Here is a 19,463-nt window from a genome sequence, read left to right as displayed (position 1 = left end):
CAGCCCCCCCTCCAGTATTTAGCGCTGTCTTGAGAGCTGAGGTTCAGGCATGGACTGAGGATGCATTGGGGCCCTGGTAGGTGCATTTTTAATATAGGCCCGTGTGATACTAATGCTGCTGGTTTGGGAGCCACTGGATTAGAGCACCACTTAATGTTAGTACACAATGATGCTGCAAGCAAGTTATCTTTTTATCACCTAATTTAAAACTTGTTCATTTATTTTATATAGTATTGTTAACCATAGTTACCATGCTGCATATTTCATCCCCAGGACTTATTTTATTGTATGGTTTTTTAATTATATTTTTTTCCTGGAAGGCGGCTGAGGAGGCTTGCCTAAGGCCACGTAAGTAGAAGTCTCTTGTCACAGCTATCCCAGGATGGGGCTTCGCCCAAGGTGGCCACAGAAGTCTGGGCCTGGTCCCTGTATTTGGAGCCATAGAGCATTATTTCCCAGCATCCCTTGTGGGGCTGTTTGCCAACTTCGTGGAGAATGGGAACCACCCATCCTAAGCTGGCGATGTGCAGGATGGAAATTATTACCCAGAAGGCTGTGCCTTGTGTGTGGGCAGTAAGGACCCCTCCAATAAGAACACAGGAGAATGGCATTTCCTGCGGAAGTGGGGGTGACACTTCTGATGATGTCGTAGAGGCTGTGGCCGGTCTTTCCACGAAGGCTGGTGGAGGGAGGAAGGAAGGGGAGGAGAATGGGACCCATCTCTGTGTCTTTGGGTGAGCCGTGACCCTCACCTGGCCACACCTCTCCTGGACCTGCACCGGTCCTCCTTCCTCCAGGTGCCTGGAGGCGACACCCTGGGCCTTGTGTGTCCTCCCGTTTCTGGGACCCACCCAATAAGATGAAGTACGGTTTCCGGGAACAAGAACTGGCAAGAACAGAGGTTTGGATGTGGTACTAAACTAGGAATGTTTCGCGACATCAGATCCATGCTGTGCCTGCAGCAACAGGAGAGCAGACAGACAGGAATCAGCAGTGGAATGGCCCGTGAGGAGCTGGATCTCTATTCTGAGGGTGATGGGAGCCGTGGAAGGGTTTAGAGCCGTGGAAGGACGTCCTCTGACTCAAGTCTTTACAGGCTCCTCACGTCTGCACACAGGAAAAGCAACTGTGCGGGTGCGGGTTGTTTCCCTAATGTTAATCCAGCCTCGTTTTCTTCTGACAAAACCCAGTGACTCATATATACCTTTTTTCGTCTTACTTTTTCCTGGATGGGATTTGCCATATATTTTATTACTGATTTCATTCACCTGTGTTAATTAGGTCTCTACTTCTGTAATTGTTTTGTTTCTTGTCCTCATGAAGTTTTGATGTAAGTGGTGTGTTGGCTTTTTTTTTTTTTTTGGTACCTTCTCAAAATCACTTCATTTTTTAAATATATAGTATTGCACACTAGTGAATAGGGTAGTGTGACACATGGAAAGCACAGTTCCTGATGTGGAGAAAGTTTTATTTGGGTGACAGCCAACCTTAAACAAAGCAAACAATTAGATAATTGCACAGATACGAATCATGTATTATAAACCTTAAGCAAGTACGCTATGACTTAGAATATTTGAAGGTCATAGTCATGTTTTTGTCTGATTACTCCTAATTCTTCATATTTTGTTATTTTAAATGGCATATTTTATTTTAAATACATTTTTAAAGCTTTTGTTTCTGTTATACAGAATTTTCTGTATTGAAATGAGTTAACATTATATATGTATAAGTAAGCTTGCTGATTTTGCTTAACTATAATTGCTTTTATTTTTTCTTTTTCAGAGTAGACAATCATTACCAATGAGTAATTACAACCTTATTCTTTATTGGGATATAATTGACACAAGTTAATTTCAGGTGTGCAACATAATGATTTTATATTTGTATATACTGAAAAATGTTCAACACGGGAAGTCTAATAAACACCCTTTACCATTCAGTTATAAAACATTTTTTTCTTGTGATGAAAACTTTTAAGATATACTCTTAGCACCTTTCAAATATGTAATACAGTGTTAAATGTGGTCACCATGCAGTACCTTACATCCTCATGATTTATTTTATAATTGGAGGATTGTACCTTTTGACTCTCTTTATCCATTTGCCTACCCTCCCAACCCCCACCTCTAGCAAGCACCAATTTATGTATTTATGAGTTCATTTTTTTTTAATTCCACATATAAGTGAGATCATATATACAGATTTGTCTTTATGATTTATTTCACTTAGCATTATACACTCAGGGTCTATCCATGTTGTTGCAAATAGCAAGCTTTCCTTCTTTTTTATAGCTGAATAGTATTCCATTGTGTATACACACCACATCTTTATCCGTTCATCCTTCAATGGACACAGTTTGTTTCCACATCTTCATTATTGTAAATGCTTCCATGAACATAGGGTTGCATGTATCTTTTCAAATTGGTATTTTCATTTTCTTCAGATAAATAGAAGTGGAATTGCTGGATTATATGGTGAATCCATTTTTAATTTTTGAGGAACTTCTATATTGTTTTCCATAGTGGTTGTACCAATTTATATTCCTACCAGCAGTGCATAAGGATTTCCTTTTCTCCATATTCTCACCAACACTTGTTATTTCTTGTCTTTTTTATAACAGCCATTCTGTCAGGTGAGAAGGAATAGCTCATTGTGGTTTTGATTTGCATTTCCTTGCCCCTGATGATGAGTGATGTTGAGCCTGTATGTCTTCTTTGGGAAAATGTCTATTCACATCTGCCCTTTTTTTAACTGGATTGTTTGGTTTGTTTTTCATTGTTGACTCGTAGGGGTCCTTTATGTATTTTCCATACTAAAAAATATGATTTGCAAATATCTTCTCCCATTTAGTAGATTGCCTTTTCACTTGAGTTGATGCTTTCCTTTGCTGTGCAGAAGCATTTTTGTTTTATGCAATTGCACCTGTTTATTTTTGCCTTTGTTCTCTTGCCTTTGGAGTCTGGTCCAAATAATCATCATCAAGACTGATGTCAAGGAGCTTGCCACCTATGTTTTCTTCCAGATTTATGGTTTCAGGTATTACAGCCAAGTCTTTAATCCATTTTGAGTTATTTTTTATGTATCATGTAAGGTAGTGATCCAGTTTTACTCTTTTGCATGTGGCTGTTCAGTTTTCCCAACACTATTGAGGATATTTTTTTCAATCTCTTTGGCTCCTTTGTTGTGAATTAATTGACCATATGTATGTGGGTTTATTTCTGGCCTCTGTTCTCTTCCATTGATCTATGTGTCTGTTTTTATGCCCCCTGATACTGTTTTGATTACTTATAGCTTTGTAATAGTTTGGTATCAGGGAGCATGATGCCTCCAGCTTTGTTCTTCTTTCTCAAGATTGCTTTGGCTATTTGGGATGTTTTGTGGCTCCGTACACATTTTAGGATTGTTCTAATTCTGTGGAAAATGCCATTGAAATGTTGATAGGGATTGCATTGAATCTGTAGATTGCTTTGGGTAATATGGACAGTTTAACAGCATTATTTCTTCCAATCCATGAGCACAGAATATCTTTCCATTTATTTATGTCTTCTTCCATCTTTCATCAAAGTCCTATATAATAATCAGTGTATATAGGTCTTTTACTGCCTTGGTTAAGTTTATTCCTAGGTATTTTATTATTTTTGATGCAATTATAAATGGGATTGCTTTTTAAATTTCCTTCTATTTTGTTATTAGTGTATAAAAACACGACTTTTTTGTATATTGATTTTGTACTTTGCTGAACTTTAACAAATTTGAATTTGTTTATTCTAACAGGTTTTTTTTTTTTTTGATGGAGTTTTCAGGATTTAAAATGTTTATTTTTGAGAGAGAGAGAGAGAGACCCCACATGTGAGCAGGGGAGGGGCAGAAAGGGAGGGGGGACAGAGGATCTGAAGGAGGTTCTGTGCTAATAGCAGAAAGCCCACTGCAGGGCCCAAATTAATGAACCGTGAGCTCATGACCCAAGCCAAAGTCAGACACTTAACCAACTGAGCCACTCAGGTGCCCCTCAGGATTTTTTTTATATATAAAATCATGTTGTCAGCAAATAGTGACAGTTTTATTTCTTCCTTTGTAAGTTAGATGCTTTTTACTTCTTTTTCCTGTCTGATTGCTCTGGCTGGGATTTACAATGACATGTTGAATAAAAGTGGTGAGAGTGGGTGTTCTTTTTCCTGACATTAAAGGAAAAGCTTTCAGCTTTCACTGTTAAGTATGATAGCAGTGGGCTTGTCATATATGGCCTTATTCTCTTCAAATAATTTTTCTGCCCCCTTTTCTCCTTTCTCCTCCTCCTCCCATGCAAATGTTAATACATTTGATGGAGTCACTGAGTTCCCTAAGTTTATTCTCATTTTGCATATTTCTTTTTTTTTTTCTCTTTTGTCCATCTTGATTACTTTCCATTACTCTTCTAGGTGGTCAATTCCTTCTTCTGCTTCTTCCAGCCTGCTGTTCATTGCATTAAGCATGTTTCTAATCTCATTTATTGCACTCTTCATTTCTGATAATTTTTTTTATCTATGTATTAAGGGTTTCACTGATGTCTTCCACTCTTTTCTCAAGTCCAGTGAGTATCCTTATGATCATTGCTTTAAATACTCCATCAGACATGTTACTTATATCTGTTTCATTTAGATCTCTGTCTGTGGCCTCATCCTGTTCCATTTGGTACCTCTTCTCATTTTAGGTCTCTGTGCCTATTTCTGTTTGTTAGGAAAGTCGACTAGGTCTCCTGCTCTTGAGGGCCTTATAAGTAAGAGGTCTTGTAGTGCCCTGCTGCATAGTGTCCCCTTTTCCCCCAGGGCCTGGTACTTCTGAGTGTTCCTCATGTGTGCTGTATGTGTTCTGCTGTTTTCTCTTGGATGCTTTATCCTTCCAGCTAGTCGTCTGCAGATTATTTGCCTGTTGTGGGTAATGTTTTATCCTTGGCCTGAATGTAGCATATTTTAACTAGATGTGCTCTCGTCTGCCTGTGAAATAAGACCTTTTGCCACTGTCACTGGAACGGAGGCCCTGCAAAATTCCCAGGTTGGGAGATGCAGTATTGACAGGGATGTGGGCCAGTCTTCTGAGGGAGGGGGCCCACTCCACTAGGATTAAGGCAATCATGACTAGGAAGGGTAGTTCTACCAGACCATGGAGGGTGCTGAGCTTGGTGTAAACAAGTTAGGCAGCAAGTGAGCAAGTGTCTGTGCTATGCTGGTTCCCGCAGGTGTCCCTGTGTTTATGTCGAGGGGTGGGGGAGGGAAATGGCATCTACCAGTTCCTTTGTTCCTGCAGGGATCTCTCCATGAATTCTGCCTCTTTGGGACACACTACAAGATGAGCAAATAACCTCCCCACTCCGTGCCCCAGGCATTCTTCAGATCACTGTCCACAGGCTGTTTGTTCTGCCTTCTCTCCAAAAGCAGTCCCAAGGCCTCCTGTCTCTATGTGATCCTGCTGACTTTTAGAACTCCAGGCTTTAAGCCCTACTGGATGCAAGTACTCATGAAATTTGGCCCCTCTTGCTTTCCAAGCTAATTGCTATGGGGATTCATTTTCCCCATGCTTTCCCATGTGCTAGTCTGTCTCTTGCCCTTCTCTGTGACCATGGCTCTCTCCCCACAAATGTCAGCCACGATCCATTTCTCTCCCAGACCACATCTCCACACTTCCTACCTTCTTTGATGTGGCCTCTTCTCTACCTTCAGTTGTGGAGTTTGTTCTGCCTGCCAGTCTTTAAGTTGATTTCTGGAGTATTTAGGATGATTTGATATTTAGTTGTATTCGTGGGACAAGGCAAGCCTAGAGTCCTCCTACTCTGCCACATCATCCTCTCCCCAACCCCCAAAATATTTTTGTTAAGGTTTTGCTGTATCTATGTTAATGTGGGTATTGCTCTGTAATTTGTCTTATTATCATTCTCCATATGTAGTATCATGTTATTATTGGGTTCACTTAATTAGTTGGGAAATGTATGAACCTTGTTTTGGAAGACTTGTGCACAATTGGTATTGTTTCAGCTTTACATATGCTGTAAAAGTTCTAAAATGTTCCAGGGCTGACCCTAAGCTGACAGCTACATAGAAAACAGGGACAGGAGTCCTACAACCACAAGGAACTTAAATTGTCCGACAACTAAAAAGAGTAGGAAACAATCTGTTTTAGAGTCTCCAGAAAAGAACACATCCCCTGCCAACACCTTGATTTTAGCCCATTGAGACCTGTCCTGTGTAGGTCCTGGGTAGGACTTACAACCCACAGTGCTATAATAAATTTGTGTGGTTTAAGCCATAGGTCTGTGGTGATGTGTTAGGACAGCAATGGAAAGCTAATATATCAACATCATTCTGTGAGCATTTCTTAGCTAATTGAAGAATATTTCCTAGGCTCATGTACCTTTCCTGCCCCCAACCTGAACATAGCCTCTTTTCCGAGTGTGGGTTCTTTTTATTGAAAAATTACATTTACAAGACAATAATTGGCCACTAAATATGCTGATGTCTACTGCAGTGCCACTGCTTTCTAGGCTGAGAAGAGATAGGGGTTATGTACACAGGTACATCTACATACATTGAATTCTTCATCTACATTTAAACCTACAAAGATTTCACAAGATTGGATAAAGACTGATAAGACTCTGGTATACTCAGAAAGACTTTTATTTACAGACAAGATATAGTACCTTAAAAGAAAAAGAAGAGAATACCAAACGTGCAGTCACTAACAAATAAATTGAACTTCATGAAAATTAATAAATTCTGCCCTAGGGAAGAGACTGTTAAGAAATGAAAATCAAAGGCACAGACTGTGAGAGAACACTGGTAAAGATACACCAAATAAGGAACTTCTATCTATGTAGAATATATCAAATCACAAAATAGTAAGAAACCAACCAATTTTTCTAAAAGTAGGCAAAAAACCACAGACAATTCCCTAAGGAAGATACATGGGTGGCAGATAAACACAGAGAATAATGCTCAACACTGACTCACTATGGAGATGCAAGGTAAAACCACACACCTACTAGAGTGGCTGAAATGAATAAAGGGCCTGTATCTTACATACAAAGGTCAGCAATGTGAAGAAACTGGAAATCGAATATACTCTAGGAGGAAATATGAAATGTCACAGCTATCTAGGACACAACTTGGCAAGTTCTTACAAAGTTAAATAGATCAACTTCCTGCATGACAGTGTGAGGAACTTTGTGGGCCTGCTTATTAAAATTGGGGAAAATTATAAAAACACAACTTAAAGTCTCTGGAAATGGTCCTAAGGGTATACTACAAACAAGGAAACATTTCCTCAAGAACACCTAATATTCAGTAAGAACAGCAAGAGCCAGTCACATCTGAACCAAGACCATTACCTCTCCCCATTCCCCATGCTCCAAATGGATACATCCAGGAACACGGGACTCCCTCTTCCTGGAGCTCCGAGGCAGAGGCCGACCTTCTCAGGAGGCAGTATGTCAGCATAGCCGGATGAGTGATGGTCCACTGTGGCTCCCTCATGAAGGCTACATGCAGAGCTCCTCTGTCTGAAGTTAGGATGCCCGTGAGACCACACGTGCACTGCACTCCTAAAGCTTCTCTCCAGTGTGAACATTCTGATGCCCAACAAGGTTAAGTCTGTGGCTGAAGCCAAAAGACTCTTCACATTGACTGTATTCATCAGCCTATCTGGACTGAAGCTTCCACTGCTGAATCAGAGCAGACCTTTGGTAAAAGGCTTTTCTACATTAGTTGCATTCAAGACCTTTCTCCACTGTGAACTTTCTGGTGTTGAATGAGGTTGAAACGCTGGCTAAAGGATTTCCCACAATTACTGCACTCATAAGGCATTTCTCCAGTGTGAATCCTCCGGTGTTTAACAAGGCTGGAGCTGTGGCGAAAAAATTTCCCACATTCCCTGCACTCATAAGGTCTCACTCCAGTGTGAACCCTCTGGTGTTTAACGAGGCTGGAATTCTCACTGAAGAATCTCCCACATTCGTTGCACTTAAAAGGCTTTTCTCCAGTGTGAACTTTTCGATGTTGCATGAGGCTAGAGCTTTGGCTAAAAAATTTCCCACATTCGCTGCACTCGTAAGGCCTTTCTCCAGTGTGAACCCTCCAGTGATTAATAAGGCTTGACTTGTGGCTATAGAATTTCCCACATTCACTGCACTTATAAGGTCTTTCTCCAGTGTGAACTCTCTGGTGTTTCATGAGGCTTGAGTTAAAGCTAAAGAATTTCCCACATTGGCTGCACTCATAAGGCCTCACTCCAGTGTGGATCCTGTGATGCTGAACCAGCGTGGAATTATGCCTGAAAGCTTTTCCACATTCACTGCATGTAAAAGGCTTTTCTCCAGTGTGGACTCTCTGGTGTTGAATGAGGTCGGCATTGCGGCTAAAAGATTTTCCACACTCCCTACACCCGTAAGGCCTTTCTCCAGTGTGAACTATTTGGTGTATAAAAAGGTTTGATTTATGGCTAAATAACTTCCCGCATTCACTGCACTCATAAGGCTTTTCTCCAGTATGTAGTCTCTGGTGCTGAACAAGTAAGTATTTCTGACCAAAGGCTTTCCCACATTCACTGCATTCGTAATGCCTTTTTCCAGGCTGGAAGGCCTCCCCACCTTCGGTGCTCCTATGTGGCTTCCCTCCACTGTGGGTCACCTGATGGTTAAGAAAACCAGCACTAACTGGGAAGTCCTTCCCACCCTCCCCGCCCTCTTCTCTCCTTAAAGATCTCTCTCCACAGTGCAGCTTCTGCTGTTGAAGTTTTGCTCTGAACACTCCTTCTACATAAACACTCTGCCCAGAAGGCGCTTCCTCGACCTCTGCTCTACGCCACAAACCTGAAAGCAAAGAGATGCTGGTGAAGTGTGTGTGCACTTCCGTGCAGGGGAGAGGGGAGCACGCTTACAGATGTGTCCGACCCACCCAGGAATCAGTCCACAGTATTGCCAGCAGAATCGGGCCTGGGGTTCGGGGCCAGGGAGGGCCTGCTGTGCAGTGCCAGGCCTGGTGGGCTCACACACTGGCGAGGGGCCTCATGAGCAGCAAGGACACAAGGACGGGGTGTAGGCTGGGTCTCCCAACACATTCCTCTGCAAATGGCCTTCAGCAAGGCCGCTGAGGGCACAGGAACACCGTGCGGAAGGGTGTGTCCAGGCCCAGAAGAAATCAAATGCAACTGAACAGCTGGTGTTCAAGGACCATTAAGGATAAATGCATGCCTCATGACACACTCGGTGAACGCCTGTACTGTAACCTTGAAAACTCCATATTCTCCCACTGCCTCTACATCCCCACAAACAGGCTGTGAGCTATGTGACCACGTGCACTAGTGTGACTAGGTGGGGCCCTGCCACAAGTCCCCCTTCCTGCCCGCCCATGACTGGGACCTGGTGCCATTCAAACGCACCAATGAAATTCCCTCACTCCTTTTCTTGTGCACCCCCCCTGCCTCCCAGTTCAAGCACTTGCCCACAGGTCGCCTCTACGTCCCAGCCTGGCTGAGCTCCCTCCCTGTGCTCTCCCTCCCAGCGGAGTATAAATTTTGTTTATTCCCGCGCCTGCCCCACAAGCGAATACAAAATGGTTGGCGTCACAAACAGGATGGTCTGGTCATAGGGCGAAGATTTAGGAAATGTCTGGAACTGCTCAGTTTATTAACCCGCTGTCCCAGACGGGCTCCACCACCTGGGGAGGCAGTGCAGTGCTCCTATGTGCTGGTTTGAGCTGTTGTGTCGCCTCTCAGGCACTGCCAAGGCTTTCCACGCTAAATTGTGGAGTTCATTCTCCTAAAGTACCCCGAGACTTCACTTCTTGCCAGGCCTGACTCAACAGGGTGGTGGGGATGGGGACTGGGCGAGTGTCCAGGGCTCCCTGATTAAGGGGCAGACTGGTATAGTTGGCTAAACATCTATGAAGTCGCCACGGGGATTGAGGGTGAGGGTGGAAGGGCAGGCTCCCCGCAGCCAGCAAAGACACTGAATGTCAGGCGTGGGCCATTAGCTGCTTGTCAACAGAGGAGGGCTGGGTGACCTTCGGGAGATGCCTCCCGTGTGCTTGCGGCATCAGCACGGGGAGGTTCCTCACATTCCCACTCAAGTCTGTGTTCCTCCTCAGACCCAACCACCGATCTGCCCCCCTTCAATGGGAGTCTACTGTGGCCCCCCATGAGGGTCAGTACTACGGGCACCCCCTTCTCCACCGTGTTGTGTTGCTGCTGTTGCTATTTGTCTCCCAAACCCATGGGTATCAATGGGTCCCGTCCCTGGAGGTAAGTAGCTCAAAATATTAGGCCCAGGATCTCGGCAGGAACATTCAATTCTAGCACCTCCCAATAATCACAGGAGGTGAACCAATGATTCAAGAAAGGTAAAACAACTTTGAAACATTTCTGGGTTCTGATTAGTGCTGCTGCCTGCCAACTGCGATCTCTGCTCCCAAGGGATAGGACCAACCCCCCCCCCCCCCCCAAAGGTCATCTGGCCACCACAGCTCTCCTCAATGGATTCCAACCCAGCTGAGGTCACCCACAGAGATGGGGCCACAGGAAAGAAGCATCCAAGGTCTTTCAGACCCAGCAGGTCAAGAACACAGGAGATCACAGGGAACTAGAAGCTAAAATTCATAACTTCACAAGATTGGAAATCCAAACTATTAAAGATTCTGTGCAAAGAGATGGAGCGGGGAAGGAGCTCAGTGGTTACCGAGAGTATTTACTACGGGCGCGCAGCTCTTGTTCACAGAGCCCCAGAGATGAGGCAGCTGCTGGCATCACTTCAAAGAGCTGAAGATGCATCATCTACTTCAGGATCCTCTGGCTCACCAAGGCCAATCTCACATGGTATTTGGGGCTGAAGGCACCCAAGGAGGACATAGGGTATCCCCAATGTCAGCACAGGGGTGACAGAGGCTAGAACTTTTTGAGGTTATATCAAAGCCTCAGGTGAGGAATCTGAAACCTCTCCCACCCCTCAGGATTCAGAAGCCCTGCCTCCGTGGACTTGGGTTTCCACAGCCTGGAGATGGCTGACAGAAAACCATCCCACTACCAGGGATGCCCTCATGCTCCTCCGCAAAAATCAGAAAGGTTCAGTGGACCTATCAGTGCTTTGAACATTCAGACAAGAACAATCCAGAGGAGCCTCTTTGTCACGGAGTCTAGGAGTTGTTCTTGAAGGCACCCTTCCCAATTCACAGCAGAGCTGCTTAATTTTATCGGCATGTCCACGCCAAGCAGGATGGAATGGATTTCCCAACAGGCCATAAGGGCTCCACCTGCCATGACTCACCTCACAAAGTCTGACTTTTCACACTCCGCCTCCTAGGATGCAGACCACCCCCCGCCCCCCTCCACTATTCAGCCTGCTCTGTCCTTCCCAATTTGCTGATGCTGCTTCTGGGCGATGTGGCTTTGCCTCATTTACTGACAGCTGAGACACCCTATGAACTACTAGTCAAGCTATCCCCAAATTATAACAACTAAAGGAGATTAAAAGAGCCTCACCCATTATTACCCAGAGGTCTGTAGGCTTAGGGAACCACTCCTCTGGAACCACCCAAGGATGCTTCCAGCTCCGAAATGGCAGCCGCCAAGGCCTCTCCAGTGAGGATTCAGCGGGGCCTCAGGCCCGATCACACTCCCCAAGGGCAATCACCCATATATAACTCTGATACTTCACTGGAACTCTAAAAATAAACATTTCCTAACTTTACAGACTACAGGAGCCCAAGCTACCATCATTCCAAGCAACCCAACTCAGATTTAAAGGAGGTGCCCCTTTTAAACTACAGGGTAATGCCAGTAAAACAATTCATGGCAACAAAAGTGCACTTGCTGCCAGTACTGCAACAATCCTCATTAAACGGCTGCCTGTCACAGTGGCCCCCAATGCTTTGAGTCTTCCTGCTGTAGACAGAGATACCACTGCAGGCCGTGTACAAAGCTGGACAAGCCATAGTCCCTGGCCCTGCCAGTAAGAATCACCAAGTGAGAGCCGGGGGCGCCCCTGCTGGTGAAGGCAGTAAATACACCACAGTATCACCTGAATCAAGGGGGCCTTCAGAGGGCTGTTCGAGATCTACTAAAGGAAGGGGCCATTCTTCTAATTTCCTCTTTCAGTAACCCTGTTTGGCCAGTCATCAAGGCTTCTACCAACAGTGCCACTTAACTATCGCTTAAGTTCCCCCCATCGAGGCTCTAATACCTAACACAACTGAACTAAAGGGTGCCCAGGGACTATTTTGCTGTGGTAGATCTGGGCAGTGTATTTTATTCAGTACCTACTACCAGTCATAGCCCGTGTGCCTTTGCCTTTCAAGGAACCCAACACACATTTACTGAGTTGTCCACCAGTGACTTAGCCCGGCCACCGTCCACCATCTCTCAGGACCCAGAAAGGGTCCCCCCAAAGCACCTTGTCTGCTTACACCACCTGCCTTTGTCCCCAACTATACTCCCCGGGAGTGGCTGCACATTACAATGACGTCACTCTCACAGGCCTTCCACTTGTGCCCAGGAACCAGCCACGCTTGACCAATGCCCCCGTTAGGGCTCTTGCCTCCTCACGGGCACATTAGCCTTCAAGTAACAGCGCCTCTGGATTCCACTACAACCCAAACTCATGGGTACACCACTTTCTGTACCTTCCGCTGCTGACCCCAGGAGTCTGTACGCCAGTGTGCGGTGCTCACACTGGGGATCCCCACAGCTCTTCATCCACCGGGTACCCACCCCCTTTGCTATCGACCCCAGGCAAAACAGGCAACATTTATTCCCATCTGAGTAGGCCTGGCCATACCACGGGAGACACCAGAGCTGGCCCCAGTTCAGCAGCCTTTGTCAAGTGGGATTACGGCATGACTGCCCACCAGCACCTTCTGACGGCCTCTCAAGGTCACAGACAAAGGCTGTACTAAACACTGTTCCATGTGCAACAAGCCCACGAGTCTCTAAGCCCACGCGGCCATGGATAACAGACTGGCTTACAACTGTTTACCAGCCAGGAGAGGAGGTGTTCGTGTTCCTCGGGGTACTTCCTGCTGAATGTAAATCACTAATTCTAGATAGCTATAAGCCGAGCTTTGAAGATTAGGCCAAGAGATAAAAATCTTTCAGGGGCGCCTTAGCTGGTTAAGCGTCGGACTCTTGATCTGGGCTCAGGTCCTGATCTCACGGTTTGTGGGCTCGAGCCTTGCTGACAGCAGGGAGCCTGCCTGGGATTCTCTCTCTCCTTTCTCTCTCTGCCCCTCTCTCCGCTTACGCGCGCTCTCTCTCTCAAAATAAATGATAAGCATTAAAAAAAAAAAAATCTTTCATAATGTAACCAAAACCTTCCAACAGCTTCCCTTAAACCAAGAGGTACCTGACCTGTTCTCCTGGCTTTCTCCCACTAAGTGCAATGTCTGGCTGAGGCCTGGGTTTCAAGCCCTCACCCTGTGCCTAGGACCCCTCCCCGCGGTCTACATCAGAGCTTGCCTTGGGTGGCTAGACCAAGCTACGCCAGGCACCTCTAACGTCCCCACCCCCAGGAGGCAAGTGTGAGCCGTCCCACCTCGTCCTGCCGATGGGGTTGAGCCACCACAGGCTCAATTGTACTGTAACCTTTTAAACTTCTGTATTTTCCTGCTGCCTCAACATCCCCACAAACAGGCTGTGAGCACTCCACCCAGGTGACCAGCCTACCCAAGTGATGTCCTGTCACAAGTCCCCCTTCTTGACCTCTCCTGTGACCTAGTGACATTCGAATGTTCCAAATGACATGTGTTCACAGCTGTTCTTGCGTCCGCCCCCTGACCCACTGGTCCTCACTCACTCTCTGCTTCCCCCTGCTTGGCTGAGCCCACTCCCCGAGTGCTCCCTCCCACGCAAACCCCTCCCCACACACCCCCAGTGTGTCGTGACTATCTCTGGACCTACTTATGACCCCCCACACACATACCCCGAGCGTGTCGTGACGGTCTCTGGACCTGCTTGTGACCCCCCTACACACCCACACACCCCCAGCGTGTCGTGACTGTCTCTCTGGACCTGCTGCACATAATAAACTTTGCTTTTTCCTGAGCTGCTCTTGACTCTCCTCTTGTGGCCCTGCCCAACAGACCATCTCATAAAACACAAAACAAGGCCACTGTTGGGGAACACTGCAGAGGGAGCAGTGGGGAAGATCAGGTGAGATCCGGAGGACGGGCAGAGGGAAGGGGATGGTCCTCAGTCAGAAATCAGAGTAGACGTGGTAAAAGCACAACTGAGAAAGAAAAGCTGGAACTCAGCTGTGGCCTGGGCCTCGGCACCCAACCACCAGGGTCCCGTACAAGGACTCCTGGTATGACCTGAGCCCGTCCCTGAGTTCACATCTGCCCAGCCCCTCCCTCCAAGTACCTCTTGGCATGGCTGCAGTCATGACTCCACGGGGAGGCAAGGAGGGCTGTCTCCACCACTCCAACTGGGTAATTTCATGAGTCCTGGAAGACGCGAGTCCTAAGGGAGAGATAACACAGGTAGATCAAAGCGACTCACCTCATGACAGACCACAGGAAAGAAAACTAAATATTACAGAAGAATCTTAGAAGACACTCCTGCAGGAACAGCCCAGTCAAGCAGTGGCTCTGTCGGTGCCTCAATTGCTGTTATAGGCACATCCCACACGTCAGCCAGAGAACAGGGCAGAGCCTGGGGCACAGAGCGGCCATGGACCTTCACGGCATCCCTGGGCCAGGGAGAGGCGACAGGGTGTGACCCATTAGGCTGACTGCAAGACTCCTGATCCCCAAACTTTCCTGCATGGCTTTGGAGCAGCGAGCATTCAGGCAGCTCAAGAACAGAAGGGGTAGTGCACGGAGCCCAGGCCGTCAGAGCACCTACTCAAGAACACAGGGAAGAAGTGCCCAAGTTCCGGCTTTGGAAAGGCCAAACCAGCCCGTGAGGGAAAGGGGAAGAGCAGAGCCCAGCCCAGGACACGGCACTGGATTGTGAGGACCTTACCTAGAGAGGCCATCAGTGCAAAGTTCTCCAGCATTACATCACGGTACAGGAGTCTCTGGGCTTCATCAAGGAGACCCCACTCTTCCCAGGAGAAGCGGACAGCCACGTCCTCAAAGGTCACACAGCCCTGTCAAGATGGGGCAGCTGAGTTTATGTGTACCCTCCTTTCCCAGGACTCCAGCCATCCCCACAAACGTCCTCACCTCAGAGGAGCCATTGATGCCTGCTTGCTCCTCACTGTCCCGATAAGCACTGTTCAGACCTCAGCAACAACAGGTGGGCAGGAAAATGCCACCTGAGTTCTGGGCCTGGCATGCAGAGCGTCACCCTTCTGCCAGACAATTCACTTGGAGTCCCCCAGACTGTGCTTCCCAAACACAACTAACTTGGGGCCACTGTGCTCCCTTCAGCCCCTGTACAAGGGCCTGGAGCCATCCCAACACGACGTCACTGTGCCACACCTCCCTTCGTATCTCCGCCCCCCCCCCCCCCCCCCCCGCAACGCCATGCATCTCCCTGGCCTCACCAAATGCCACTGTATGCCTTGGCACATGTAATCAGAACCCCATCCTATCCCGGACTTCCCAAGGCAACCCCCAGGCCTGTTTTCGAGGCCTTCCTGCCTGGCCCTTGTCCTCGCTTCATCCTCAGCCACCAGGAACCACACATAGATGTCAGACGCCCTCGGCTCTCCACCACTGCCATGTTGCAAAGGTGTCCCCTCACCCGTCTCAGTTTCCTCTGACACTTCTGTGAGCTGAAGCCCACCCGTCTCTCACACGAGGCTGGCCAATTCTCCCCGAAGACCCCGTGTGATCTTGAGCTAATCTCCTCGTCCCAGCAAAGGTCAGAACAGGAGCCTGGGGAGCCCGGAGCTGGATGAATAAGCAGAGGTGCCATCTTCACTGTCACCTCACTGCCCCGTCTCCACATCCATCTCATGGCCACAGGCCACCAGCCAGACCCTCCACACTCCTACACCCGGTCCCCATGGACACTGTTCTCCCTCAGGAATCTTTGTGAAGCCTACCACCCCTACCCAGGTGTCCAGCAAGGCTTGGTCCTTGGCCCCACACCCCCCTTCCCTTGTTACCATACGGCATCGCCACCAGGGCCTGAAGATGCTCCTGCCAAATCTGATCCATGGCTCCATTCTGATCCACGCACAGTCCGTACCATGGGCGTCTCCAATCTGAGCGCTTCACCTCAGCTCCAGACTTGTGTGTCTGGGCGCCCCCTCGACACATCCACTTGAGGGTCCCTGACACATCTCATTCGACACAGCCCAAACCCGACTCCTGGTATTCCCGCCGAAAATGACTCTTACCACCGAGTCGGCCCTGGTGCTACGTGCCCGCTTCTAGCTGCTAAGACCAAACATCTCGGAGTCACCGCGGATTCTTGTACTTTTTTCTCCCACCCTCCACGTCACAAAGTCTGCTCAGACCTACTGATAAGCAGACACAGATTCCAATATATCTCCCGCCTCTGGAGCCGCCACCAACACTCACCTGACTATTGTGGCTGCCACCTCCCCACGTCCGCTCCTGGCCACTACTCCAGCTCCAATTTCTATTTCCTGCTGTTTCCACCACACACAACAGAGACCTAAAGTTGTGTGAGCATTCATGGCCCAGCCTCACCTCTAGCATTTTCCAATGTTTCTCACTGTGAATGTGATGCCTTATAAACCTAATGCCACTGGTTGCCAGGAATGGGAACCAATCCGTAAAATTCCCAGTCTGGACTCAGGCCCCCGACCTTAGGTGATCACTGTGCAGGGATCTAGGATGGAGGGGTGGGGAGAGTAGTGGGGAAAGAGTCACAGAATCCTGGATACCACGTAGATGGGAACTGAGCAGAGACACTCCTCACGACCCTCTGCACGGTCTGGAAGCAAATCTGCAGCCAACAGGAACCTACAGAAAAGCAAGGCCGGGAGAGGCAGGCAACAGTGTTGGGCCACAAAGGCCGCTCAAGGGCCTCACACCACCCGGGCCTCGGTCCTCAGGGATGCGTCTTACCCGCTGCGTGACTTTGGACAAATACTCAACCACCCTATGCCTCAGCGTTGGCATCTGTGAAATGGGACTAACAGTGGTGTCCATCCAGTGGGGAAACCGTTTATATCAAACTCATCCCTATGTGTCAAGTACTGAGTAGTGACTCTTACTCTCCTCATAATTAACACTTTTATCAACATTTTTTAGGTTTATTTATTTTGAGAGAGAGAGAGAGCACACAGACAGGGGAGGAGCAGAGAGAGAGGAAGGGAGGGAGAGAGGGAGAGAGAGAGACAGAGAGACAGAGAGAGGGAGAAAGGGAATCCTAAGCAGGCTCCGCGCTGTCAGTGTGGAGCCCGATTTGCTGCTTGAACTCATGAACCATGAAATCATGATCTGGGCTGAAACCAAGAGTCGGACGCTTGACCAACTGAGCCACCCAGGAACCCCCTTTTGTCAACATTTTCAGTGAAAATGCACTGACAATATTGAAAGTGTATTTTGTACATGCCTTTTAACTAATAGAATGTGATATTCGAGACATTTGATTTCAATCAGATGCTTAGCAGTACATTAAAACCTCAATTATTGGGGTGCCTGGGTGGCTCAGCCAGTTAAATGTCTGACTTCAGCTCAGGTCACAATCTCACAGTTCGTGGGTTCCAGCCCCACGTCGGGCTCTGTGCTGACAGCTCGGAGCCCAGAGCCTGCTTCGGGTTCTGTGTCTCCCTCTCTCTCTGCCCCTCCTCCACTCGCACTCTAGCTCGCTCTCAAAAATAAACATATTTAAAAATTTAAAAAAAACAAACCCTCAGTTATTAAGGGCTTACATCAACTTAGCTCATTAAATTTTTATTGTAATTGCCAATGTATGTATGCGTATACACACATGTGTGTATGTGTACACGTGTATGCACATGCATATATACACATATGTATGTATTTTTATCAATTAATGTTTAAATAAGCACTTACTCACATAAAGTCACAAGTTAATAAACTGGGAGCTCAGGCAGAGGAAATGGAGTAGATACTAGCCCTGGTGGCTCCTGGCTGTTTGCTGTGCTCTCCCCTAAGGGCAGTCCTGATGTGGCCTTTCCAGAGACCCAGCCCTCCAGCCCTGAAGGCTGCGGAAACTTAAGCACCAAGAGGGGCTGCTCCACGCACCGGACTGGCCTTTCCTTTCCTCCACAAGGAGCGGACACGGGGGTCCTGCTGAGGCTGGAATGGCAACCATCTCAGTCTCCCTTCCAGTCCTGGGTCCTTACACCCTATAACCCTCCACTGACTCACACACCCACCAGAACCACGTGGGACCACGGGATCCACCACTTTGGAAGCAGCCCCGCCTCCAGGCCCATCTGAAATATGAACTTGGCAATTCTTCTTCCTAAACAGGAGTCCCAGGCCTTGCCCTGGTTCAGGACAATGCCTACCAGCCCTCGGTTTCACACAGACCTCTCCCCAGAACTTGAGACGGGAGTGAGCAAGCTACCCACGTGACACCTGCACGCCACACGGTAACCTCGGTAATCTCGGATTACCCTGTCCCAAATCCAACTCCTACTCTTCTCCCTGAAGCGTGCTCCTGCACGAACTTCCCCATCTCCATCCTTACCGAGATTTTCAGGAAACATTTAGGGGAAAAAAAGAAAAAAGCAAACAAAAACACTGATGGTCCTTCATTCCCTTCTTTCTCTCACAGCCACTTCTGATGCAGCAGGAAATTCTGCCCAGTTTTAAAACTCCATCTGAGACCTATCGGTGCATCCCCTCCCCTGCCATCGGCCCAGCCCCGGCCACAACCCTCTAGCTGTCCACTGAACGGACTTGCTCCGCCCTCCTCACTAAGACGCCTTTGAAAACTCTGAGCAACAGATGGGGTCCCTCCTATGTGCACAGCGTTCCGTGGCCACCAACGGCTCAGAGCGAAGGTTCAGCCGCTCAGGCTGCCTTTCCACTCGTGACCCGTCCCCTCTCGAGCTGTTCCCTGGGGACAAACCCCAGGCCCTGTCCCTCTGCCTGTGACCCTCCTCTGCCTGTGACCCTCCCACACCGCATCACACTGGCTGACAGAAATGGGGACCCGACCCAGGGTCGTGAGCGTGGGCCGCCCCTTCGGACTTCGGCATGTGCCGGGAGGACCCGGGGACCAGCGCTTACCGGAGCCGGGCCCCTCCGCGCGGCCGCCGCCATCGGACTCTGGGCGGAACGGCGTCCTGAGAGGAGGACCAGCACGGGCCCCGCGCACCCCCGACCCCGATCCAGAATCGGGGTCACCCCCGGACGCAGCTGGCGAGCCTCGGACCGGCCTCCTCTCGCGGCTTCCCGCTCCCGTTGCCCCAGCCCCAGGGCAGCCTCCGGGAGCCTCAGATCATACCAAGCGGCCCTAGACACCCCAAAACGCCCGCCCCTGCGGCCGCGCCACAAGTCCCGCCCAGCGCGTGCCCCACGCGGGGAAACGCCAGTTTTCATTGGCCGAGC

General features: G+C 48.3%; 1 protein-coding gene across 1 annotated transcript; it reads right to left on the bottom strand.

Moving 5' to 3' along the window:
* Nucleotides 1-7,379: 7,379 nt before the first annotated feature.
* LOC106989595 (zinc finger protein 773-like) lies at nt 7,380-19,406 on the bottom strand. The gene is made up of 4 exons (XM_015088089.3): nt 19,143-19,406; nt 14,977-15,103; nt 14,374-14,472; nt 7,380-8,836 (listed from the first exon to the last, which is right to left on the bottom strand). The coding sequence occupies exons 1-4, from the start codon at nt 19,173-19,175 to the stop codon at nt 7,740-7,742; spliced, it is 1,356 nt and encodes a 451-aa protein (XP_014943575.1). The 5' UTR covers nt 19,176-19,406; the 3' UTR covers nt 7,380-7,739.
* Between the last annotated feature and the right edge of the window lie 57 nt (nt 19,407-19,463).

The sequence above is a fragment of the Acinonyx jubatus genome, chromosome E2, assembly GCF_027475565.1.
Source record: "Acinonyx jubatus isolate Ajub_Pintada_27869175 chromosome E2, VMU_Ajub_asm_v1.0, whole genome shotgun sequence".
Classification (NCBI taxonomy): Eukaryota; Metazoa; Chordata; class Mammalia; order Carnivora; family Felidae; genus Acinonyx; species Acinonyx jubatus.
Note: the sequence above shows the minus strand (reverse complement) of the source record. Positions and strands in the feature narration are given on the sequence as shown.

Excerpts from the sequence above, each read along its gene's own strand:
- LOC106989595 (XM_015088089.3), bottom strand. The coding sequence starts at position 19,175 with ATGGCGGCGGCCGCGCGGAGGGGCCCGGCTCCG. Across the intron at positions 15,104-19,142 it reads CGCGGAGGGGCCCGGCTCCG|GGCTGTGTGACCTTTGAGGA; the intron begins GTAAGCGCTGGT and ends CCATCTTGACAG. Across the intron at positions 14,473-14,976 it reads TGCACTGATGGCCTCTCTAG|GACTCGCGTCTTCCAGGACT; the intron begins GTAAGGTCCTCA and ends TCTCTCCCTTAG.